This window comes from Ambystoma mexicanum, chromosome 7p (genome assembly GCF_040938575.1).
Source record: "Ambystoma mexicanum isolate Mex_15411 chromosome 7p, UKY_AmexF1_1, whole genome shotgun sequence".
Lineage (NCBI taxonomy): Eukaryota > Metazoa > Chordata > Amphibia > Caudata > Ambystomatidae > Ambystoma > Ambystoma mexicanum.
Genome location: NC_090939.1, coordinates 612609989 through 612635781, shown reverse-complemented (window position 1 = coordinate 612635781; position 25793 = coordinate 612609989). Strand labels below are relative to the sequence as shown.

Here is a 25793-nt window from a genome sequence, read left to right as displayed (position 1 = left end):
ATTCCTCATCAGATGGACTCCCCAAGCAGTATGTGGGAAGGCGGTGGGATGAAAGTCCCTAGATGAGGGAACTTTGCAACACTTCTCTCCCAAAACAAGCGGCAGCTCCACGGGCTACATCCAGGCAATAGTGTTTGGTGAAAGCATGCAGTGAGGACCAAATTTCCGCTCAGCAGATGTACCTCACTTGCCCCCGCCTCTGTATTGAGGTAACATTCTGATGCAGAGAGTGGTCTGCCTAGAAATGGTCTGTATGGAGACAGCCAAACCCTTTCTTGCCATTGAGAAGGCTACGAACAGTTGGTCGGCTTTCCTAAATTCCACCGTTCTTGCAACATAAAAGCTAAGAGCCCTCTTTGGGTCTAGTCTATGGAACTGCTCCTCCTCCTTGGAGGGATCCCAAGTCATGTAGAAAACTGGCCAATAGCCTGAGACAGATGGAACTCAAAGATCACTTTGGGTAAAAAAAACCTGGTTGTAACTTAAGAGAATTTGTCTCCTGAAAAAATAGAGAAATGGTGGCTTGAATGACAGGGCCTACAGCTCACTGACCAGTCTGGCTGATATAATGGCCACCAAGGAAGCAATCTTTAGAGTGAGTTAACAAATGGAACAAGAGTGCAAAGGCTCAAAGGGAGCCGCCATGAGGAGAGTGAGAACCAAGTTAAGGTCCCAGTCTGGGACAACAAAGGGAACAGGCAGAAACCTATTTACAAGGTCCTTCAGGAATTGGGATCGTAAAGAAAGACCCTTGATCCGGGGACCTTTTGAACACAGACAGAGCCGCTAAGTATCCGTTGACTGTTGCAACCTTAAGGCCTGATGAGGCCAGTGACAGAAGGAACTAAATCAGCGTAGTGGTGAGGCAAGAGATAGTGTCCATCTCACATTCCCTGCACCATGCCTTGAATCACCTCCACCTGCACGCATATAGCAATCTTGTTGATGGGCTACTTGCAGCCAGTGGCACCTCAAATACCTCCTCTGAGAGGTCCCTGTCAACATATCTCATCCTCTGAAGACCCACGCATGTAGGTCTAGGGATTCTGGGTTCAGGTGAACTACCGACCGTCCGACTGAGATAGGCAATCTGGCAGCGAGGCAACCAGAGAGGTGGGCAGGTGGTCAAGTCCAGAAGCTCCGAGTACCACATTCTCCTCGTCCAGTCTGGGGCGTTCAAGGTCAGAGTTGCTAAGAACCTCCTCAACCTCCTGAAAACCCACAGACTGACAAGAAGCGTAGGTAAGGCATAGTGGAGGTCGAAAGTGCACTCCATCAGACATGCATCCCCCAGTGTGCCTCTTGCCGGGAATTCCCTCGAGCAAAACTGTCTGTATTTCCTGTTGGACTCCATGGCAAACTGATCTAATGTTGGGGTACCTCACTGAGAGAAGACCTGCTGCTCTTGGACCTCCTGGCACACTTCCCACTCATGTGAGACCATGCTCTGCCTGCTCAGAGCATCGGCCAATCCATTCTCTGTCCCTGCCAGATGACCTCCTGAGACTGAGATTTGATTCTATAAAAGCCAGAACCACAGCTGCATCGCCTCTCTGTAAAGGGGAGGGAAGCACACGCCACCTTGCTTGTTCAGGTAGTACACAGCCAATGTATTGTCTGTCATGATCACAAAGTGCTTCCCTTTTAGAGAGGGGGCGAAAGCTTTCAGGATTAACATGATTGTTCGCACTTCCAGCCTGTTGATGGGCCAATGGCCTTCCATCGCAAACCAAAGGCTGCTCACCTACAAACCCTCACAGGGAGTGCTCCAACCCTTCAGTGATGCATCCGTGACCACACTGGTCACAGTGGCCAGAAAGGCTCCCCCGCCAACATGTTCTCCCTTCTGGCCCACCAAGAGAGATCATTGGCCACTGACCTGGACACATTTAGAATGTCTTTTAAAGTGTCTGACCCCGCAGGAGCCATTGCAGGGACTGCATACGCTCTCTGGTCTCCAGCACTAGAAAAATGCAAGAGGCCATGAGACCTAAGAGGCAGAGAAAGGAAGCCTCTGTAAAGGTTTTGTGACACTGCCGACTCTTGCCTTGGGGGGTGGGGAGGCTTTCTCCACCCAAGTGTCCAGGACTGCTCTGATGAACTGAAGCCTTTGTGTTGGTGTCGGGTGTGAGTTCTGTAAGTTCAGGGAGAAGCCCTGTGGAGGTGTGAGCAAGTGTCCTCAAGATGGGACAAAACTAGCTTTGTCGACTTCCCTCGGCTCAGCCAGTTGTACAGGCATAGGAACACATGGACGCTGGATCTCCTGAGTTTGTATGAGCACCTTGAACTGATTGTGCTCATCCCCTACGGGGAATCTCTGGAATTCCCTGTGTTTCTGATGGATCAGCACATGGAAATATGCATCCTGGAGATCTATTGACACCAGCCAGTCCTGACGTCTGAGACCATGGAGAATTTCTTTCAACGTCACTATCTTGAACTTGTCCTCTCTCAGGAAATTGTTCAAGGCCCTGAAGTCCAAGATGGGATGGAGTCCTCCCCCTTTCTTGGGTACCAAGAAATACCAGGAGTACCAGCCCGATCCTCTCTGCTCAGGAGTTACCTTTTACACAGCACCCTTCAAAAGCAGGGCTTGCAACTCTTCCTGGAGCTGCTGATCCGGTTGTTGAGGAGGAGGGGGTGGCCTGTCCAGCGGGCTTTTTTTTAGAAAGGCAGACAGTAACCCCATTGGACGAGCTGAGCACCCAGGCATCAGAGGTAATCTGCTGCCATTGGGGCCAGTGCTGGTCTATCCGTCATCCAACCGGGGAATTGTGGGGGGAGAAATCAAAGCGTCTTTGAGGGTAGAGGCCACCAGTCGCTGCTGCCGCCGTTTGCTGGAATCTGGAGGCCCCCTGCCCCTAACAGAGCATGGCAAACGCCTCTCGGTCTGCCTTGGGTTGCGGGGGCAGAGCTTTCCTGCCAAAGATGACATAAGGTCTGTATCCTCTTCCCCTTGAGGCAAAGCCAAAGGCAGGTTTTTCCAGCTGCTGGACAGCTAGGCCCAGAGACTTGGCCGCCAGCTTTGAGTCCTTAAATTTCTCAATGGACCCTTTGGCTTTTGGGCCGAACAGATTCTTGCGTCAAAGGTGATGTTCATTAATTTGTTTTGGCTGTTAGCTGAGAACCAAGACATTCGAAGATAAGCCTTTCTTTGCAAGACAATTACTGACCTCATAGATCTTCCGAAGCAGTCTGCTACACCCAGGCGCGTTTGCAACAACTGCTGGTCCACCTCCTGACCATCATCCACAATTCTTTGGAAGCCCTCACACATCTCCCCTACAGGAATGTACTGAGGAGCTTCCCCGATAGCCCTCCACAAGCCAAATATGGACTTTGTGAATGCGCAGGACGCGTTAACCGCTTTAAGGGCCATACTGCCCGAAGAGAACACCTTCTTGGCTAGGGCGTCAATCATCTTTCCTTCCCTATCCACAGAGAGTATAGATGTGGATGTGGCTGGCCTAGTATTAACAGTGGCCGCCTGCACCACCAACCCCTCTACCGTTGGGTGAGTGGAGTGATAAACTGGGTCTCCACTTGCCGGCCTGTACTTCTTCGTGAAGTGGGAATTCACTGAGGGCCGGTGCATGGCCTCTGCCACAATGTGGCGATGGGGTCAGCAATAGCCACAGCAAATGGCATGGCCCTCCAGTAGAGGGTCCTTCCCTCCAGAATGTCTGTGAGCTCGTAGCCTGTCAAAGGTCTGGCTGGGGCACTTCAACATCGGTTATCCACCACCCTATACAGTATGGCATGGCACTTGATATTTGAATGCCCATAACAGTGAGCCTTCTCCAAATGAGGAGAGGTGCCCAGGTCAGTGTCATCATCGAGGCCCTCAGCTAAGGCTACCTGTTCAGCGAAAAAGTATCTGTCTCCAGCGCCTGCATAAGCAGGGCCAAAGCCACACGACATCTGGTCATCACTTTCGTCGTAAAATTGTTGCCATTGTGTCGGAAAAATCGGTTCTCGACTGCGGGACATATGAACGTTCGCCTATCGTTGCTGATACCGATGGCCCCATGTCAACCGGCGGCCAACAACACTTCAACGACTCACACTCCCTGGTCATGATTGGCTGCGGGGGCGCACTAGTCATCATTGGCACCAAAGCAGTACTGGTCACACGCGGTGCCGATCCTGAGGGCTTTGATGACCACAATGTCACAGTGGTCAGCTTCGGGCCGAGGTTACTGGTCACCACTGGAGCCACCAAAGCCTACTGCTAGGGATCACCCGCAGCCGCTTTTTGGAACATTACGAGCATCTACTTTTTGAAGGCCTCCCACTCAGCCTTGGATGTAGGCCCCGTCGCAGACATACTAGGCTCATCCGACGAGTCGGATTCCTGCCTCTGTCGATGACACCTTTTCTTTTTATGGGAGGAAGAGGAATGACTCTGAGGGAGTGACAGAGTGTGGCCTCTTTTTTGCTTTCTTCCAATGCCTATCCTCCTTTTCAGGAGTAGGCCCCTCCGTATCGAGCTCCGATGACTGGGCTGTCGAGCATGCCAGAGACTTAGATGGAGGCCGGCCTACCCTGAGTTCCGCAGCCCTCTCTCGTGGCGATTTTGCGTTCATCTTCCTACAGGAACCACAGCACTCTGTGGCATAATCGACACTGAGGCACCACACACATATGCCATGAGGGTCCATAATGGACATTTTGGAACTTGGTTCTCTATAGTGCTTAAAGCCTGACACCTTGGGAGTGGACATGGTTTCGAAATCGCATCGAACAAACAACAAATTTGTCGGTTGAAAAGATTTTCGTTAGAGAGTTGCTCCTCAAGCAGCGTGCTGATCATGTGGAAAAAGGACAGTATAGGGGCGAAGTAACACAGTATATGTACAATGACCGATATGTACAATGACCGATGTCACAACCGGAGTCGATGACCGCTGCACTACTCCACCTATCAAAAGGTTTTCTGAGCAGGTGATGCGGGAATGGCTTTCTATCTGACGAGGAATCTACGGGAGGAAGGCAATCCATCGAAACAGAATACACTGACTTGCTGAAGAGAGCACCTGCTTAATTCAAGGAGAGGGAAAACAAATGATGGGATTCATGCAAGGTGACAGGCATGAACAATCTATCTCAGAAAAAGTGCAAAATTCCTGAACAATGGGCTCTTATTACGTCAAAAGAAACATCTGATAGGAGACCGACCCAGTAAAAAACAAGACAAAGGGCCTCATTACGACCCTGGCGGTCCGGAAATAACGGTGGCGGTAAACCCGCCGCCACCGTTGTTTCCGGACCGCCTGATCCCGACCCCTGCAGGCGGGAGGTGATGTTCCCGCCAGGTCTGACCTGGCGGGTTTAACACCTCCCTCATGCAGGCGGACGAGGAAACACCGGCAGCATTACAAGATGCTGCCCGGGTTTCCATGATCCCGATTCCCATTGAGTCCTATAGGACGCAATGGGAATGGGGATTTACACCATTCCGCCTCCGTGATTCCCGGAAAACCGGGGTTGTAATGTCCTGGTAATTCCGGGAATCACGGAGGCGGAATGGTAATACGAGTCCGGCGGTAACCAGGCGGTTTTACCGCCGCGGTTACCGCCGGACTCGTAATGAGGCCCAAAGACACAAAAAAAATGTTGGAGCAGGGGAAAGAACATTTTGGAGGTTTTACTGTCCATCAAATTCCACTCATTGAAAAAAGAAATCATAGAAGGCATTATTGCACAAATATTCTAAAAAACATTTTTTTCGAAAAACATTTTACGTACTGTTGGTACAGAAAGAAATACAAATGACAGGCAGAGATCAGACCATTCCCTGGCAACAAAGAACTATGCGGTACAAATATAGCACAATGCAAAACAAGACCCAACTTCCAGAACCCCCCCAACAAACAGTGTCAACCTGTACATCACCCCAAAGGTCAGATAGCATTACAATGACGGAAAGTGCCGCAATAGAGGAGGCTTGGTAACAATCGCAGGATATTTGTCTGCAAAATCAATGGGCTCGACACAGAAACATATTTGGCATACCGTCCTTCACACAACAGTGTAATTTTGTCAGCAACCAGAATGTCCCATATCTTTACCCACCACATCTGGACCACCAGACCATCAACAGACTTCCAGTTTCGGGCAATGGTTAGTTTCGTAGCCAGAAGAAAATTCACAATTAGCGTGGCCATTGGGACTGTAAGCGGGAACAGTCCAGTACCTGTGTCACCCTGGACTACCACTCGTGGGTCCATGGGGAGTGACAGCCCTGTAATGTCCTTTATTTTAGAGAGTACCTCCTTCCAGAAGAGGCCCACCTTTGCACACGGCCACAACATATGAAAAAGAGAACCCACACCATCGCAACCTCACCAACAGACCGCACAATAATCGCCAACAATGTGGTGAAAACTTTCCAGAGTGAAATACCATCTGTAACAAAATCTGTAGGAACATTCTCTGTCCATGACATATCTGGAAGACTTAAGCATCCTACCCCATATTCTCAGCCATGCCTCATCCTCAACGGGCCCTCCTAAGTCAACTTCCCATTTAAACATATTCGGCAGGCGCACAACAGGGTCCCCTGTGTCTAATAACTTGTATAGTTCTGAGATCCGTCCCTGTGACAAACCCTCCTGTAATGTTAACTCAAGTGCAGACAGTGGCCTGATAGCACCCTGGTTTGTGAGTGGATGCGAAGCCCAATGCTGCAGCTGCGCATAGCGGAACTGTTAAGTTTACGTTTACATTCATCAAAAGTTATTGAGCGTTTATCTTTGTAAAGCTGATGCAGGTTCAACAATCCACCTGCTACCCACTTCCCAAAGGTCACCCTGTCGCAGCCAGGCTGGAAACCCGGATTGTCCCATACCGATGTAAGGAGCCCCATAGCCATAAACACACCCCACCTGCGGAGAGCCCTCACCATCTAATAAAGTGTACATTTAGTTGTAAGCAGAAAGAATCCCCACTCCTGCACCAGACATTTCTTATCCATGTAAGGCAGCTGAATCAGGCTAATTTCCACTTTGGTTGTAGGTTGGCCTCACCCCAGGTAAAGACATGAAACAGCTGGGTGGCTAGGTTATAGTAGAAGACATCAGGGAACCCCAGGCTGCCCACCACAATTGGTCTCAACAGCACCTTCTTAGATATTCTGGCGCGCTTATTCCCCCACATCAATTTGAACATTTACCACTGAAGCGTGCAGGGATCTGAGTCAGGGATCCTGACTGGCCATGCCAAACACAGGTAAGGCAGGCGCGGGATCAGGTTCATTTTGACCACTGCAAAACGACCAAACCACGATCCCTCCTGGCGTCCCCACCTGATTAAGTATTCGGCCAGTTCCTGAAATAGTAGGGGGAAGTTAGCCCAAAAGACCTCCGAGGTCCTCCTAGGGACAGGCATCCCCAGATAGGGGATAGTTTCCCAGGTCCATTGTATTGGAGTAAGAGCACCAATCACGCTCCTATCTTGGGGGCTCAGAGAAGCCTCCAGCCCATGCAATTTATCATAGTTTACTTTGAACCCAGAGACCAGGCCAAAACAATCCAATTCCTGCAGCACCTCAGTTAGACAGGAACAGGAATTACTCAGGGTGAGCAAAACATTGTCTGCATAAAGGGACACCTTATAGTCCATCTCACCAACCCGGATACCCTATATTGCCCCGTTAGCTATAATTCGGCTAGCAAATGGCCCCATACGCAAGGTGAAAATCAATGGGGATAGCTGGCAGCCCTGCCTCGTACCCCTGGTAATTGGCAGTCTGGATGACAGTGCCCCATTAACCCTAAGGCATGTAGATTGGTGTTGATAGATTTCCATTACCCAACTGATAAACACTGGGTCGAGCCCAAACCGCTCCAAAAAAAACAGAGATACCCCCAGTCCACGCTGTTAAAAGCCTTATGGCCGTCCAGCGCAATAATACCCAAATCTAGGGCCGAATGCCTCCCACTTCCAATAGGCTCAGAACTCGCTGCACATTATCATGGGCACTGCAGCCCACAATAAAACCAGTCTGATCACTGTCTATGAGTCCAGGAAAGACCTCCACATACGACGTGCCAACATTTTGGAAAAAAGCTTTGAGTCTATGTTAGTGAGGGTAATGGGGCGATATGAGTCACAAAGCAGCGGATCCTTTCCTGGCTTGGGAATCATGATAGTTGCAGAGACCCCCCTAAAAACATTTTTTAAATATACTGATTGCATAACTTAATGATGGGTATGACACGAATATTGGTTTCTAATGTCCTCAAAACTGCGCTGTGAAACCCGTGATTTAGATGTGCTTTTCCTTCTGTCTCAATTCACTTGAAAGAAACTATTGTTCCCAAACTTTATAGGGCAACTGCAAAAATATAAAATTGACACAGTTTACAGTAGATCAATATTTCACAAATGTGAATACCAGTGGGATATAGGGTACATGATACAATATTATCTGACTATTGTTGGTTTAGTTCGAAAAATGACATTACTTTAACAAAATCATCCAGCTTAAATGTATACAAAATATTCATAAATACTATCCACTTTACATAGTTCTTCGTCTATTTAACCAAACATGTGTTTACATTTAATAGCCTACAAGGAATTAGGGGAAAAATAGCCATTTACTTTCATATACTGCTTGTAGATTTCAGAAGCTGCCATCATTTCCACCACATTGAAAACAATGAGTTTGCAGTAGATGGCTAGAAGACTTCGTCTCTTGTGCACATCATTCAGCTTATGATCCTCCTCTAGGTCGGTGGCACCTTAAGAGAAATAACAGAAGCATTATATTCAGATTCATCATCAAAGAAACTTAATCTATTTTGTGAGCCCCTTTTACTGCTGTAAGTGTGGTTGATGCAAGAGATTCCATTACTGTTGGAGATAAAATGTCAGTGGATGGACTATGCAAGATGGCCATTCATTTTGTCTGGTATGTGAGAGATGTTTACAATGTTTGGTTTATGAAATAAGCCTACAAAGGTTTCTACACATTAAGTATCCCTATATTGGATAAACAATGAAGGGGCTTGACATAGGACGGATGTCTGTCGAAATGTGTTGGTACATGGCGGATGTCACTAGATTTAATTGCAGAGTTTACAAAATGATAGCCATTGATGGTGGATTTGACATGAAAGATCGGAAAAAGTAATGCACAGAACTGAATCTTAATAATTTGTGAAATAAACAAGGCATTGCCTGGCTGATGTTAGTAGTTGGAGAAATGTGTTACGGGTTGGCCTATAAGGGCCCGTGTCCTTTTCCTGCCACAACAAAATGACTTACCGTAATTTTCTTTCTATGGATTCTTCTCCCACAGATTTCTGATCAGATAGATATCCCTTCCAGCTTCAGCTGCTCGGAAAACTCTTTGATGGGGCCTAGTGCACCTCGACTCGGCCGTCGATCCTTCTTGCCTCAATGCCTCGTTTGTCGGCTCCGGATGTGACGTCAGTTGTCACACATATACTGCGTCACTATGCCCCCATACCTCAGATCCCATCTCCCACCCCTCCCCCGACCTCAGCCACTGCAGAGGAAAATTAACAATAGGGCTAAGCAGCCGTAAGTGAATAGAAAATGAAGAATCTCAACTGCGATTATGACCATTTGTTGTTGTTGTGGGAAAGAGAGACCGCAGAGGGAATGCGGCACTGAACCAAAAGAGGCCAACAGCCCCTGAAACCATAGCTCACCTCCTTCCTCCCCAGAGAAAGACGGCCACTAACCACATGCACTTGCATGCAGGGATGGATGGGACGGTTAATGAGGAATCTCTGGGAGAAGAATCCATAGAAAAAACATTACGTTAAGTAATTTCTCCTTCAATGGATTACCTTTGTCCTGCAGATTCCTCATCAGATAGACTCCCAAAGCATTACGAGCCATTCTTTGATGACCTTGGGCAGCGCCTTGATTCTCTTTCCACTAAACATCACCTTATTCTCTTAGGTGACTTTAACCTTGCCTCTCCAAACCACTTCTCAGAAATCTGAACTTCAATCTTCTTTTCTTAGTGACCACACTCTCTACTCCATCCATAACCTACCTACCCACACAGGGGGCAACTCTTGGATCTTTTATTCATCAATACCCCTCTCTCAGCCACTAATACTACTGTCACACGATCCATATATGATCACTCAATTGTTTCCACCACCATCTCCTTCTGACCTTTGCTCACCACTTGCTTCACCTATCACTAAAAGGAAATGTAAACCTTCTGCAATGACCCCTTTCTCTCCAACCTACAGTTCTCACTCTCCTCCTTCACACCTGATACCTCTTCCACCAACACTGCCTTCTCAGCTTCCAATCCCTACTAGATGATTCATTCTCCTCTCACTTCCCACTGTTTACTTTCAAGTCTAAGGCCCTCATTACAACTCAGGCGTTAAGGGTTTAACGGCGCCGTCGGCGCCGTTAACCCTTAACGCCTGATTACAAGTGTCCCTTTGTAGGTTGGTGTTTAACGCCTGCTTTTAGCAGGCGTTAAAAATCCAACCCGCAAAGGGAGTTTGGAGCTAATTACGGCACCGTAATTTACGGTGCCGTAATTAGCGCCTTCCCCATTCCCATTATGCCCTATGGGGGCAAAAATGGGAATGGGGAAGGGAAAATGGTGAATGGGGAATTACCGCCCCACTCACCTTGGAATGGGGCGGTAATTCCGCCATCCACCATGGCGGAATCGTAACCTTAGCGGCATGGACCATGGTGCTAATAGCACCATGGTCCTCCGCCAAGGTTCTAATGAGGGCCTAAGTCTTATCATCCTCAGTCATGGGGCATCCCATTCATATGCTCTCTTCGCACAGACATGCATCGGCTGATGCGCAAATGGAGGCGTACCCACTCGCATGAGGACCTGCTACTCTAGCTCTCTGCCCTGAACTCTCTCAAGTCCATTCTCACTCAAAGCATCCTCGCCAGCTACAGGGTACCCTAAACTCACTCCTCCTAAATCTATGACTATCGACTCCACACTCACAACTAATGACCTAGCTGAATAATTTTCTGCAAAAACTACCGAAATTAGAGACCCTCTCTCCTGACCTTCCTCACACTCCCTCCTCCTCCATTTTACACTCTGTCTACTCTACCATCATCCTCTGCCTCCATCTCCCACTTTAGTCACACGAACACTGACAAAGTGCCATCTCTATTGATGAAAGCTAACCCCTCTTATGCCCCATCAGACCCTCTTAGCCCTCAGCTTGTCAAGCCTATTGCCCCTATAGTGGCCTCTCACCTTGCTGAACTCTTCAACCTGTCCTTGGACTCCACTTGCTTCCCCTCTGTTTTCAAAACAGCCACGGTCATCCCTTTCCTAAAAAAGCAAGGGGCTGACCCGAACCTACCGGCTAACTTTCGCCTTGTGTCTCTCCTTCCGCACTACTCTAAAGGGCTAGAAATGGTTATGTTCAATCGTCTTACCAATTTCTTAGACATCCACAACCTTTGCGACCCCTTACAAGCAGGTTTCCACTCCTGTCACTCCACGGAAACTGCTCTCATGAATGTGTCCAGTTCATTGCCTCTGCTAAGCACTCAAATCTATCCTCTATCCTCATTCCCCTTGACCTATCTGCTGCCTTTAACTCTGATCTCTTTAATGCTCTCTTTCTTCTTGGAATTCACTATCAAGCCCTTGCCTGGATTGAATCATACCTTGCACCTTGCCAATTCTCAGTCTCCTGGAGCAACAACACCTCTCAACTCACTCCTCTAACTGTTGGTGTTCCACACGGCTCTGTCTTGGGTCTGCTTCTCTTTACACTCTACACTTCTGCTCTTGGGGCACTAATCTTCTCCTTTGGGTTCTCGTACCAATTGGTCGCGGATGACACCCGAATCTTCTCTTTTCCTGAACTCTCCTTTGATCTCACTATCAAAATTTCCAACTACCGCTCTGCCATCAAATATTGGATGGCTTTGCACTCTCTGATATTAAACTCTACCAAAACAGAGGTACTCTTCTTCCCTGCCAAAAGCGCCCTCTCCTCTCTTCCTTTGGCTATCCAGTTTCCACCTGACACTCTCCCCTACTCTTCAGCTAGAAACCTCAGCATCATCTATGACCCTTCTCACACCTTCTCTACTTTCATCGCCAAACTGGAACAACTGTTTGCCTCAAACTCCTAAATATTAGGAAAATCAGGCACATCCTTCCTTTCAACACTGCCAAGCATCTCTTAACCACTCTTGTCTTCTCTAAACTGGACTACTGTGCCTGCATCCTCTTTGGTCTCCCCAACTATGATTTCTGGTATCTCGACAAGATTGTTAACTTCGCTACCAGGATTCTCTTTGAAATCACTCACTTCAACCTACTTTCTCGTACCGTCACCAGGCTGGATGGTTGATGATGCAAAACAGGGCCAGATTTAAATGTCTTCTCCTGGTTCACAAATCTATCCATGGTAAGGCACAACTATATCTATCCTCCTCTATCCAACTCTATAAGCCTTATATGCTCTGCCTCCTCGACTACGCTTGTGGCTCCTCCCTCTCCCTGTGCTTGCTCTCGCTTCCGCTCTTTCTCTCTTCTTGCTCCACTTGCATGGAATTCTCTTCACCCGGGACAGCCAAGAAACAGTCCACATGGATTTGTTCAAAACCAAACTAAAAGCCTACCTCCTTGCCTCTGAGTTACCCTATTAATCTATCTCTCATCTGCCTACTAGCTAACATGTTTCCCTCGCCTCTAACCTGCCTCTGTCTCTCACTTCCTCTGCCTCCCATTTTAGCACTTCACCCATCATGGTCACATCCCGAGGACAGCTGGCCGTACCGCCTACCTGCACTTAAAAATGTCCAATGTTTATTGTCCTTAATCTATGTATGTCCACTTATGTATTGTCCCCGGTGACTGTTCCATTTACTCCCCTCCACAACCTGGTCAGAATGTCCCTCAAACTCACCCCATTGTAAGAAGCTCGCTGCTTCCAATCAAATCTGATTTCTTATCGATTGTATGTTCTTTTGTGATCAAAAGAGCATTGTTCCTCCTGTATATAAATAAATAAGCATTCGTAATGGAGGCGGGATGAAAGTATTTACAGTGGAAGATTCAGCAAAACTGCCCTTCCAAGTCGAGGGTCGGCTCCACAGGCGATGTCCAGGCTGTAATGCTTCGCAAAGGTGTGAAGCGAGGACAGGTTGCCGCCCGGCAATTGACTCTCACTACTGCCCCCTTTGCAGCGCTGGTGGAATGGGCTCTGATGCCCGGAGGCAATTCTTTCCCCACTTTGTGATAACACTCAAAGATGCACAGTGTGATCCACCATGAGATGGTTTCTTTTGAAACAGCTAAGCCTTTTCTAGCCACAGAGAACACCACAAACAACTGGTCTACATTCCTGAATTTCGCTGTCCTGGCCACATAAAATCTCAATGCCCTCTTCAGGTCTAACCTGTGAAACCTTTCGTCCTCCTTAGAGAGGTGCAGAGGTGGGTAAAAACCAGGAAGGTCAATGGCCTGAGACTAGTGAAGTTTCAACACAACTTTGGACAGAAAACAGGGTTGTACCTTTAGGGAAACATTCTCTCGAAAAAAAATAAAGGAAAGGCGGCTTGCAAGAAAGTCTGCAGTTCGCTGACCCGCCTGGCCAATGTGATGGCCAGAAGAAAAGCGCTTTCATGGAGAGCAATCGCAAAGATCAAGAATGTAAAGGCTCAAACAGAGCCGCCATAGGAAGCGTGAGGACCAAATTAAGGTTCCAGCCTGGAACGACAAAGAGTAGGTGGAAAAGTATCCACAAGTCCCTTCAGGAATTGGGCCCTAAACAGGATCATGAAGAAAGACCCTTCATCCAGAGAGCTTTTGAAAACAGACAAAGCCACCAAGTATCCTCTGACTGTGGAGACCTGAAGGCCTGCGAGGCCAGTGGAAGAAGGAACTAAATCACTCTAGTGTTGGGGAAAGAGATAGGGTCAATCTCGCATTCCCTGCACCATATCTCAAATCTTATCCATTTGCACACATACAGAGATCTGGTTGACGCTCTACGTGCAGCCAGCAGCACCTCGAGTTCCTCCTCAATGAGGTCACAGCCATCATACCTCATCCTCTCAAGAGCCACGCATGTAGATTGAGAGATTCTGGGTTTGTATGGAGCACCCGATCTTCCGACTGAGATAGGCAACCCGGCCGCCGAGCCAACTGGAGAGGTGGGAAGATGCCCAAGTCCAGAAAGTCAGCGTACCATGTCCTCCTCGCCCAGTCCGGGGCTAACCAGATCAGGTTTGCTTGAAACCTACTAAGAAACCATGGAAAGATGAGAATCTGGAGGGAAGACATAGTGAAGGGTAAAGGTGCAGTGAACTAGAACACGCCACCCTGCTTGTTCGGGTAGTGCATGGCCACCGTATTGTCCTTCAGATCTAGAAAATGCTTCCCCTTCAAAGAGTGTGTGAACGCCTTCAGACCTAACCTGATGGCCTGCAACTCCACCCTGTTTATGCACCACCTGGCCTCCATCACTGACCAAAGGCTGCTCACTTGCAAGTCCTCGCAATGAGTGCCCCAACCTTTCAAGGACACATCCGTAACCACCGTGGCCTGGGGCCACAGAGACTAGAAGGGTTACCCCACCAGCATGTTGTTGCTGCTGGCCCACCAAGAGAGTTTGTCGACCACCGACCCGGACACCCTGAGAGGGTTCCTCAAAGTGCCAAACTACTGGGACCACTGACCCCACAGAAGCCATCACAAAGATCACATCCGCAGGCTGGCCTCTGTCCCCAGAAAAATGCAGCAGGCCATGAGACCTAAGAGACAGAGAAAGGAAGCCGCTGGTAAGGGGTTGTGGTTCCGGAAAAGCTGGACCATCCATCTGATGCTGGCTACTCTCTTCTTGGGAGGAAAAGATTTCCCTATCCGAGTATCTACGACTGCTCCAGTGAACTGGACCCTCTGTTCTGGTGTTGTGCGGAACTTCTCTAGGTTCAGGGAGAAGCCCAGCCTGTGGAGAAGCAAGCAGTTGTCCTCGAGATGGGACAGAAACCTGCTCCGTCGACCTTCCCCGGATCAGCCAGTCGTCCAGTTATGGGAGCACATGGACGCCGGATCTCCTAAAATGGGACGCAACTACAGCCATGAGCTTGGTGAAGACCCTCGGATCGGAGGTCAACCCAAAGGGGAGCACCTTGAGTTGGTAGTGCTTGTCCCCTATGAAAAATCTCAGGAGCTTCCTGTGCTTATGATGGATCGGCACTGAAAATATGCATCCTGGAGATCTATCGACACCAGCCAGTCTTGCAACTCGAGAGCGTGGAGAATGTTTCTCAACGTCACCATCTTGAACTTGTCTTTCCTCTGGAACTTCTGAGGTCCAAGATGGCACGGAGTCCTCCCCCCTTCTTGGGCACCAGGAAATACTGGAAATACCAACCTGATCCTCTCTGCTCGGGAGGTATCTCTTCAACTGCACCCTTCAAAAGCGGGGCTCTCAGTTCTTCCTAGAGCTCCTGTTCTGGTTGAAGAGGTGGTGGTGTCCGGCGGCCTTTTTAAGAAAGGCAGACAGTAACCCCACCGCATGAGCTGTAGCGGACATGCATCGGAGGAAATCTCCCACCATTGGGCCTAGTGCCCGGCTAGCCTCCCTCAATCCAGGGAATTGTGGGTGGAGAAATCAAAGCAGCTTTGGGGGCGGAGCTGCCCCTGCCACTGCTGCCGCTGTCTGCTGGCGTCTAGAGGCCCCCCTAACCCTTCTGGAGAATGTGAAACACCTCTGCCCGCGCCTAGCTTGAGGGAGCCGAGCTTCCTGTCATAGGGGACATAGCGTCAATAGTCTCTACACCTTCGTGAAAAACTAAAAGGCAGGCTTGACCAGCTGTTGCACAGCTAGGCCCAGTGACTTTGCGGCTAGCTTGTACTCTTTGAATTTCTCCAGAGTGTCATCAGCCTTGGAGACGAAAAGATTCACAACGCCAAAAGTAATGTCAAGGAGCTTGTTTTGGACATTCGGTGAGAATCCTCAAATATGCAGATAAGCCTGCCTCCTGAGCACCATGGCTGATCCCACAGACCTACCGACACAGTATGCAACGTCCAGTCCTGTCTGCAAAGACTGCCACACCATCTCTTTCCTGTCGTCTACCAACTGCTGGAAACCTTCCTGCAGCTCCCCTTTGGGGATATACTGAGCAGTCGGCCCAATGGCCACCCACAAACTGAAAGAATATTTGGCGAATCCGCAGGAGACATTGGGCCTCATTACGACTGTTGCGGTAAGGCAACAACGGCGCTGGTAGCGCTCCAGGCACCGTTGTTGCCATGCCGCAGCATTATGAGTTTTCTCGCGGGTGCCGCTCTGGACGCCTGGTCAGATCAGGCGTGCAGAGCGGCACCCACGAGCAGACCAACCAGGATGGTTGCAATGGTACCGTTATGAACGGTACCGCTGCTACATCCTCCCCATTCCTATTGAGCCCTTTGGGGACATACCGGCTCCGGGTACCGCGAAAGGGAAATTACTGGGCCCTCCAAGGTCGGAATGGCCTGGTAATTCCCCTTTCACGGGACCCAGACCCGGACCCGAGTTTGGGGGTAGCCATGCCCTTATTAAGGGCATGGCTACCTCCAACCTCGTAATGAGGCCCATTGACTGTCTTCAAGGCCATGCTACCAGACAAGAATATTTTCTCTGCAAATGCATCCACCTTTTCCCCTTTGTGTACTATAAAACTGTCGCAGCCTGCACCACTAAACCCTCCAGTGTCAGGTGGGAAGAGAGCTACAAAGGGTCTCCCCTTGCCAGCCTATATTTTTGGGAGAAGTCAGAGTTGACTGGGGGCGTGGCACAAGGCCTCTGCCACAAGGATGTAATAGGATCAGCAATAGCTGCATTGAAGGGCAAGGCCCTCTCAATAGCAGGTTCCCTCATCAAGGATGTCAGTTAAATCATAGCCAGAAACTGGCTTGGCTGGAGCCCTCCACCCCAGGGTATCCACCACCCTGTCCACCAAAGCATGACATGTGGCATTAGTGTGGCTATACAGATGAGCTTGCTGCCTTTCCAGGTCTGGAGACGTGTCAGGCCCGAGGGTGTTGTGAAGACCTTCAGCCAGCGCCACCAGGTCTGCGTGGTCAACAACAAACTCGGACCCTCCAGCCCCTGAATAGGTAGGGTCGAAGTCACCCTGATCGTCGTTATCATCGGTGCTGAAAATATCAGCCATGGAGCCGAAAAACTCGGTCCTAGACTTAGGTGCGAAAATCTGCTCGATGGCAGCTGGAGATGTCGATGGCTTTGCAATCGGCGGTGACAAGGCTTTCTGAGTCAAAGGTGTGTCGAAAGGAACTGGCACCCAAAGTGTGCTGTTAAGTATCTGCGCCAAAGGCGGCTGCCCCGATCTTGCTTGGCGCCGAGCTAGATGGCTGCGCTGATTGCGTTGTGATGATGTTCGCTCTGGGGCCGGCGCCACTGGAGACACCGGGGCATTCTGCTTTGAGGGCTCTCCTGTGCCTGCAGCTGCCTTGTGAAACATAGCCAGCATCTGAGTCTTAAATTCCTCCCACTCAGCCCTGGACATCAGCCCTGCCAATTACTTATTGTGGACACTTGAAGAATCGGATTTGAGCCAGTGTCGGCAGTGTCTTTTCCTCTAGTGGGAGGAGAAAAAGGGGGAATGGCTACGGCAATGGGACCTTTTCTTGGTTTTTTTCGATGCCTCCTCCTTTTCTGGAGTAGGCCCCTCCGTCTTCGCCACCACCGACCGAACGGTCAACCTCGCATGGGATTGCGAGGGAGGCTGGCCTTCAGCGAGCTTTGCTGCCCGTTTCCTGAGGGATTTCTGGTTCATCTTGCGCACGAACTACAACTCTCGGTGTCATGACCAGTACCGAGATACCACACGCATATGTTGTGTGGGTCCATCACAGACATTTTTGAGTGACAGTCCTTGAAACCAGAGACTATGGGTACGGACATGGCGTGACTCACGTGAAACAAGAAAGACAAAAACATCGAGTGAAAATCGATGTATAGCGGTGTTCCTCGAGCAGCGTTCTGAGCATGTGGAAAAAAGGAACTGAGGTAGTACGGTGGCGTAGTGACGCAGTATATGTACGACAACCAACATCACATCTGGAGCAGAAGACTGAGGCATCGAGGCAAGAGGGATAAACAGCCTAGTCGAGGTGCACTACGCCCCCCTGTCGAAGAGTTTTCCAAGCAGCTGACGCTGGACAAGATACCTATCTGCTGTGGAATCTGTGGGAGAAAGGAAATCCATCTAATCTGAGTTAATTGGGAGAGGTACCAAGAGGAGGCCCAGGAAAAACCCAGGGAACATCTCTAGCTTTCCCTGCCAAATGTGTCCAATAAATAGTCTGGTCACAAGACTTTACAGCAGAATGAACCAAATGGTATGAGACCCCAGAACGCCTGACTCTAGTTCCCACCAAGAAGAAGAGTTTGGGTCACGGTAAAGCCTGTAACACCAGAAATAGTAAAGGATTACCCCTATTGGAACTGTACAAACTGGAGCACTTGCTTAAGAGGCAAGGAAAGCCTAGGAACCTGCATCCCACAGAAAAGACACTGGAAATTGTTTTGTTTGGGAAGATCCATTTTCACTTGCATTGTCCAGTCTTTTGACTACTTGTTGCATTGTTCTGCATTCCTTTGTATTCCCCATGATTGATGTCCATGTTGGTTTCTGTAGAATGTGATCTCTTCAAGATTCCCCAAGCAGCAGTTTGTTGTTGGTAGCTGAGCTGGGTGGATGCCTAAATCATATGTATATCAAACACGTGGATTGCATCCATACATTTGGCAGCAAGATTACATTGCATACCATGCCAAACTTATCAACGCAATCAGGCCCTTTCTCTCCAGAGAGAACTGCACTAACATAGCCAGAGCCATCACTGGATCTAGGCTTGACTATTGTAATGTACTATTTCTAGGCACCTCTAACAAAAACCTAGAGAGGCTACAAATCATTCAGAATAGTGCTCTCCGGGCAGCCCAAGGCATTGCCAAAAGAGAACACATCTCGGATGCTAGAAAACTAGCACACTGGCTTCCAATAAAAGAAAGGATCATCTTGAAGACTCTGACACTGACCCACAAGTGCATTCACCTTACTGCCCCTGACTACCTCTCCCAAAGGATCCATCCCGTCTCTTCTACGAGACCAACCAGATCACCATATACTAACATGCTCTCTGTGCCATTAGTAAAAAAAGTCAGAGCGGGCGGATCCAGCTTCCCATATCTCGCACCCACTCACTGGAACGCCCTACCCCCCACAATCCGAGGTGAGGCCTCCCTCAGCACCTTCCGCAAAACCATGAAAATCATCTTATTCACATAAGATGCCTCGCACCAGTCGAATACATCTCATTTGTTCCTAATGCATAAACTGTACTGTAATGACCAACTGTACCAACCAAAATGTCAGCTCTATGCTTTGTCGAATGCATAATGTACCACTGAATGACTCTATGCCTGTAACTAAGCTCTTGCAAGTAACAGCGCCTCAATGCCCATGGGTTACTTGCGCGCTAACGCCTTTTTTGGCTGTCCCAAGGTTTAAATACCTTCTCTGGGATAAACTACTGTTTCCCAGAGAATGTGAAGTTAAATTGACTTTACTAGTCTTTTTAAATTCCTAGACCCAGCACACACTATCTTACAATAGAGTGCTGGAGGGGTTACCTAGTACCCCCTATGTCTAGAAACTCATGTACCAGTCAAATGCTACCCTTTCCTATCGAAATGGCTGGTGGCAGTGGTTTTACAATGAACTACCATGATTTTTCCCGACCGCGAACACTGGTAGCTAAAAATCACGGGAGCCATGTTTTTTTAAGATGGCATCTGAGCCTCCTCTGTTGAAACAGGTCACGGTCTTCTTTTTTCACCATTTCTTTTTTGAAAGGTCCTTCTAGTGTTTGTGTCTGCGCGCCAAACTAGGTTTGGTCCATTTGTTTCTACGCCTCAGGACTGAAGACCGCCTCTGGCGCCCGAGTGTCTGGGGTGGGCAGGGAGTGAGGGAGGTGCCCGAAACTCCCTGTGCCTAGTCTCCTAGGAGATCCAAATGCACTCTGGCGTGATTGGCTGGCTGGCTGACTGTCCGGCAAGCACAGCCACCCTGCTGGGTGAGCGGCAGCTAGGCTGGAATGAATGGGAGAAAACTGTTTAAAAGGCGAGTCTCTTGGACTGGAAAGAAGAGTCGACCACTGGAACGAAAGGACCGAAGACGAGCTGGGAGAGGACAGCTGCAGCAACTACTGCCGTTGGTTTGCCCGGTGGAGCCCTGGTGCAGGTCCGAATCGCCAAGTTCACCTCGACAGAGAAGCCCTTCAAGGACGACTTCTTCCTTTTAGTTAGTAGGACCAAGCAACTCGTAAGCCACCTGGATACCATTCTCTGAGCTGGTTAGGATTAACCAGGGAGAAGGACTCCAGCTTGTGTGCTTGAAGAACAGCAACCGGAATAAAAGATTTGCCAATTTGCCAGCTTTGCAACCAGTCCCTGTGCAGTGCAGGAGTCCCCTGACATCCTCCCTTGAGATCTGCAGGAACTACCGGGAACAAAAGTTTTCAGCTGCATCATTTTCTTCAATATAAGGTACTGTGACAACCCGACCGAGAGAACTTACATATCACTGCAAAAGTGCGTACAACTTTGGCAACTTGCAGGCCTAGTCAGCTTGAAACACTTGTGTACGAGCACGATAGAAATAAAATATCAATATCAATATCAATGACCCGACATACAAACCTTTCTTCCATGAACTACTTCTAAGAACTGTGGTAAAGACATTTCCGTTTTAAATGCCAGAACCGTTTTTACTTATACGAAACACTAGTCCATTGACTTTGTCCTACCTATTGCATTGAATAAACTCTTCTGGTGAACTCAAACTATTTGCATTGTTTTAGAGTAACTGTAATATTCTTTTTATTAACTTATGCCTTTCTGCTCCTACTTCCATGCTATTTTGCTCCTACTTGAAGGGAGCTCAACTACTTAGTAATCAGTACTGTAGTATAATTTTTGTGTGATATTGGTTGCCTCATCTAGTGAATGTTTTATAAATGATTGTGTAATAAATTAATAAGTGTTTTACCGAGAAACCTTGAGTGTAACTATCTATCTGAATACTTGTAATTATAGACTTTTGTATAACACCCTTAGAAGATCACATTGCCTTTTGATATAAGCCTGGCTGCTCAGCTCACTACCAAAAACTGTGTGGTACAGACCAAAGGTTGGTTGTGCTTACACCTTTAGTCCTAGTTGTGAGTAGTGGTCCCGGAGGGTACTGCATACAAACCTTGCCTAACATATGGTCCACCACTGACCCCCACAGCTACTTTGCTCCACCCCAGACCCTTTGGATGCTCTGGGCGTGGCTGCACCACATGGGCCTAGAGGCTGCAACACGGGGTCAGCCAGCAGCCATCATCCAATGTCTGTTCTCATTCACTTGAGTGTAAAATTCACCCAGCACTGAAGTCCTGGCTTCTCAAGCGCTGTGACTGCATTAGTCCATCCAGTGCTCACATTGCACATCTTCTCCGCCATATATCCGAGTGTTCGGATTGCCATTGCCCTTGATTCAACCCTGCGCCTTCCCCCCTGCCGCCTAAGATAGGGCTGCAGCCAGATAAGTAAAAGCTGTGTAAAAGGAGCGCGGAAAGAGCCACAGCTGAAGCCCTAGAAGATCTCTAGGCATAGCAGTGAGAGAGCAACTTCAAAAGCCCTGCAAGTGACTCAGAGGAAATGAAGAGAGATCTGCAGTCAAAGCCCTGCGAGGAGCCTAGGGGAAGCGAATAGAGAGACAGCCAGCTCCCCGTAAGCTCTCTAGGCAAGTTTCAGAGACAGCCTAAGTCAGATATCGTCAAACTCACCACCTGGAGTGGGAAGAGCACCACAAACAGCATGTAAGCCCTACTAGCTGGAGGAATAGACATCGGCAGCAAAAGCCCTCTGAGACACCCAAGGCAAGTGAGGCGAAAGTAGTGGCACCCTAAATACTGCAACACCAAGAGTCTTCTCAAATCAGCCTAATGAGACTAACCACTTCTCCCGCAACAGTTGGGAACATGTACCACCTAGAACCATTTCCTAGGTGTGTTGGGAAGAGGAATTCCAAACTTAACTTGAAGCCATAGTAGGCACCAAAATCACTACTGTCCAAAAGAAGGACAACTTCATGTATTGTGTAGGCTTTGAGGGACAGAAGGTCTGCAGACACCTGCCACCTCTTACCCAAGAGCTACCTCTAACCCAAGAGGAAAGGGGCAAAGACTTCCATGCCAACAAGCAACCTGTAGCCAAAATGGACATGCAATAATCCACCAAACACAATGTGATAATCAAGTGCCACAAATTCTATATCAGGGAACAACTACCCAGTAAATCAATAGATGACTTTGTAATGGCACTCCGCACCCCAACTGCTATATGCAAGTTCAGATAATTCCATGATGAAGTGATTAAGGAACACACAATCATACACAGATGCAACCCCCACTTCAGCTTAAAGGCTCTGGGAACAGTCAGAGCCCACAGTAGAACAAGCAATACACTGTGCTAAAACTACTGAAAGCTCAAAGAACTATTCTAGGGCGATAGAAAAGGAGACGAAAGAAAATAGAAACAATGCCATTTGCTCCATCAATGACAAATCCCAAAAGTACAACACAAGCACACGTAATGCCCCTTTCAAGTGTTATTGTGTCAGTGACCACAACCACATTGCAAAGCACAAAGAGTGCCTGCCTGGGAAAAGAATTGTAAAGAATGCAATTGGACAGGACACTTTGCCAAATTCTGTTAGCACTCCACTAACTTCAAACGTCGAGGATGGAGGAGCATAAAACCCCATATTAGCAGTAGTTTCAGAAAAACAAGAAATTCACACTGACAACGATGAAAATGTGGAAGCGCCCAGCAGCGTAGTGAGAGGGGGTCCAAATGCTCTGCAAACTAGTTCAAGAGAATACATTCATAATCCTGCAACATACATATGTTCAATGGAATGGGTGCAACTTGGGTTCCTGACAAACTCTGGCTCCCTCCAGACAATTCCAAATCAAATGTATTGGGATCAACCTTCACTAGAGGCACCAGCATTACAATCAATTTTCTTGGTTCCAAGGGCATACTGTGGGCACCCCATTGAAATAACTGGGTACTTCAAGACCACAAAAAAAAACAAGGTCTGTGCTTTACAAGAGACGATTAATGTTGCATGGAAAGGACCACCCAGTCCCAAGATAGAGGTATCAAGCTGTATTTACGCTGTGGTGTCCTTGAACAAGTCATGATGGCAGGCCTGTCAGAGCTAGGTACAGACATCACCAAATACCCAGAAGAGTTCAACAACAGAGTGGGAAAATGTAAGGGCTACAAACATGAGATTAATCTCAAACAAGCTGTGACTCCCATCAGACACTTTGCTAGAAACATTCCACTAAGGCTGCATGGGATCCGAAAATAGCTACTTAGTCACACTAGAAGGTCAGATAATAAAGGTGACAGAATCTTCAGACTCGATCGTCCCAGTGGTACTTGCTGCAAAGCCATACAATTCACTAAGGCTTTGTGTGGACATGAGGGAGTTAAAATCCAACACTATGGTGGACTACCAGCCTCTTCCAAATATAGGAGAACATTTGCACAAGGTTGGATCAGCTAGCCTCTTTTCTACCATCAATGCTTAGTAGCACTTACCACCAAGTTGAAATGCTGGAATCCTGCAGGCAATACACCACCTTAATCAAGCCCTTTGGCATGCACAGATTCATCAGGATGCCATTCGGCCTAGCCTCAGAAGCATACATTTTTCCACATTTAATGACACAGACGATGTCATGTTCTACCAAGATGATATTTTGAAAAATTCTCAGAACTTTGCTGAACACACAGCGACACTTCTTAAACCAAAGAAGACTCTAGTCAAAACCATACTAGTCAACCCTACAACGACAAAGAAAAATGAAATTCTGTCCTTCCAGGGAGTGTGCAAATATCAGTTTTAGCTTGTTAAGAGTTAAGCCCATGCAGACGGGTAAAGGAAGGTCTGACCATCTTGTGGGGACCTGAACACCAGCAGACATTCCTTAAAAAAAGGCGTATAGCAAACGCAGCAGTACTCAAACACTTTGACACAACCATGTCCTCCACATTCACAGTAGAGGCGAGTAGCAGAGGTCTGGGAGCTATCCCCAACCAGACCTAAAAAGATAAAGACGCAAATAGCCTTTGTGTCCCATTCTTGACGGACACAACATTCTACTCCTCTGTAATTGAATATTGAAGCATTAGCATGTGCTTAGATCTCAAAGCATTTCCATCTATTTCAATGGGAGCAGATTACACTTTAAAAATAGATCACAAACCCTTATGTTCATGTCTTGAAGATACGAGGGGCCTACCAAGGTGTCTTTTTGCATAGCCCACATCACCTTATGTCTGACAGAATTGCGGTACATCATCTCATTATGCAGAAGGAGCAGCATGAGCAACATTTCCAATGGTGGCCTAGACAAATGATAATGTGGGATTCTTAAAGATAATTACATGGATCTCAACTTGTGATGCCCGGTAGATGCTATTTTTTTGGGCTTACAATTACACATCACCTACCACCTATGCAATCATCATGCCAAAGCTGATTTACCCTCAGGCTTACAAACAGACACTGAAGATGTAACAACAGCAATCACAGACGCTTGCAAAACCCAACAAGTCATACACGAAGTCGAACATGCTCAAGATTATATATGCTCAAGACAATGGACCAAAGAACAATCTACCAAAAGAAAAAAAAGAGAAAGAGGCAAAAAAAAAAAAATTGCACCCAATCACCGCCGATAGCTTTGATGAACCTCTGGCAGGATATTCTGGGCCACACCATGACCACGAACATGTGGAGATAGTGCTCTGGTGACCTCACCTACGACAACAAGTCCAGGAAAATGTTAAGAACTGTTACATCTGTATTGAGGCATAAACCTCACGTCAAAAGCCTATGAGTCAGGAGCCGCGGCAGGGAATGGTGCGGAGGAGGAAGGCTGGGACACCAGCACGGCAGAGCCGACTGGGGACACGGTGCCAGACGCCAGACCTGGACACTGAATGCAGTGGTGAGCGAAGTGCGGCAGCTGGAGAGCTTCAGCAACACCAGGGATTAGAGGTGAGCCACCACAGACCCGGAGCACAGCCCCTACCCCCAGGAAGGGGCAAGGCAATAGGGAAGGGGCAAGTCACTCCAGGAACTCTGAGGCAGTGGGTCCAGGAAGGCGCCATCACTACCATCACCCATGTGGAGCACAGCGGGGAGAGGACGATGCGGGAGATCCCAGGCAATCGACACCACCTTGCTACACCTGGGGAGAGGCCCCCTGAGTACTGGGGGTCACAGAGCAAAACCAGTGTCCCAAGATGAGCCCCCACAAACCCAGGGTTTGAATTCAACCACTGGGAAGAGGCAAGACATGACAAGGAGCGGAAATAGGAGGCACTAGGAGGGCCCCTGTGGCTAATAGCACTTACTAGGAGCACAGGGGAGAAGAGGACGCAGGAGTGCCTAGGTGACTGGCACTACCTGGCTAACCCTGGGGAGAGGCCCCCAGGGCACCTGGCGCCACAGAGCATACCAGCGTTGACACACGCAGCACCCGCCTCCACGGGGGAATAAAGAAGGGCGCCCCAGGAGGGGGGGGGGCAACCTGCCTTAGCTGCTCCCGGGCCCACCAACCCCGGGAGCATAGGAGAAGACAACGGCACAAACAGAGAGCACCAGGGGAGGCTTATAATACGAGAACCAGGGCCGCG

General features: G+C 48.5%; 1 protein-coding gene across 5 annotated transcripts in view; it reads right to left on the bottom strand.

Annotated features, from left to right (window-relative positions):
* The window catches only part of LOC138526199 (cohesin subunit SA-2-like), a 2217157-nt gene that overhangs the window by 494970 nt on the left and 1696394 nt on the right, over positions 1–25793 (bottom strand). For all 5 annotated transcript variants that reach the window (XR_011283519.1, XR_011283520.1, XR_011283521.1 and 2 more), the window contains one exon: positions 8608–8747. Coding sequence is in view for 2 of the 5 variants with exons in the window: in XM_069636632.1 (XP_069492733.1) it covers positions 8608–8747 (140 nt within the window). In the remaining 3 variants the exon portion in view is untranslated. The remainder of the gene's footprint in view (positions 1–8607; positions 8748–25793) is intronic.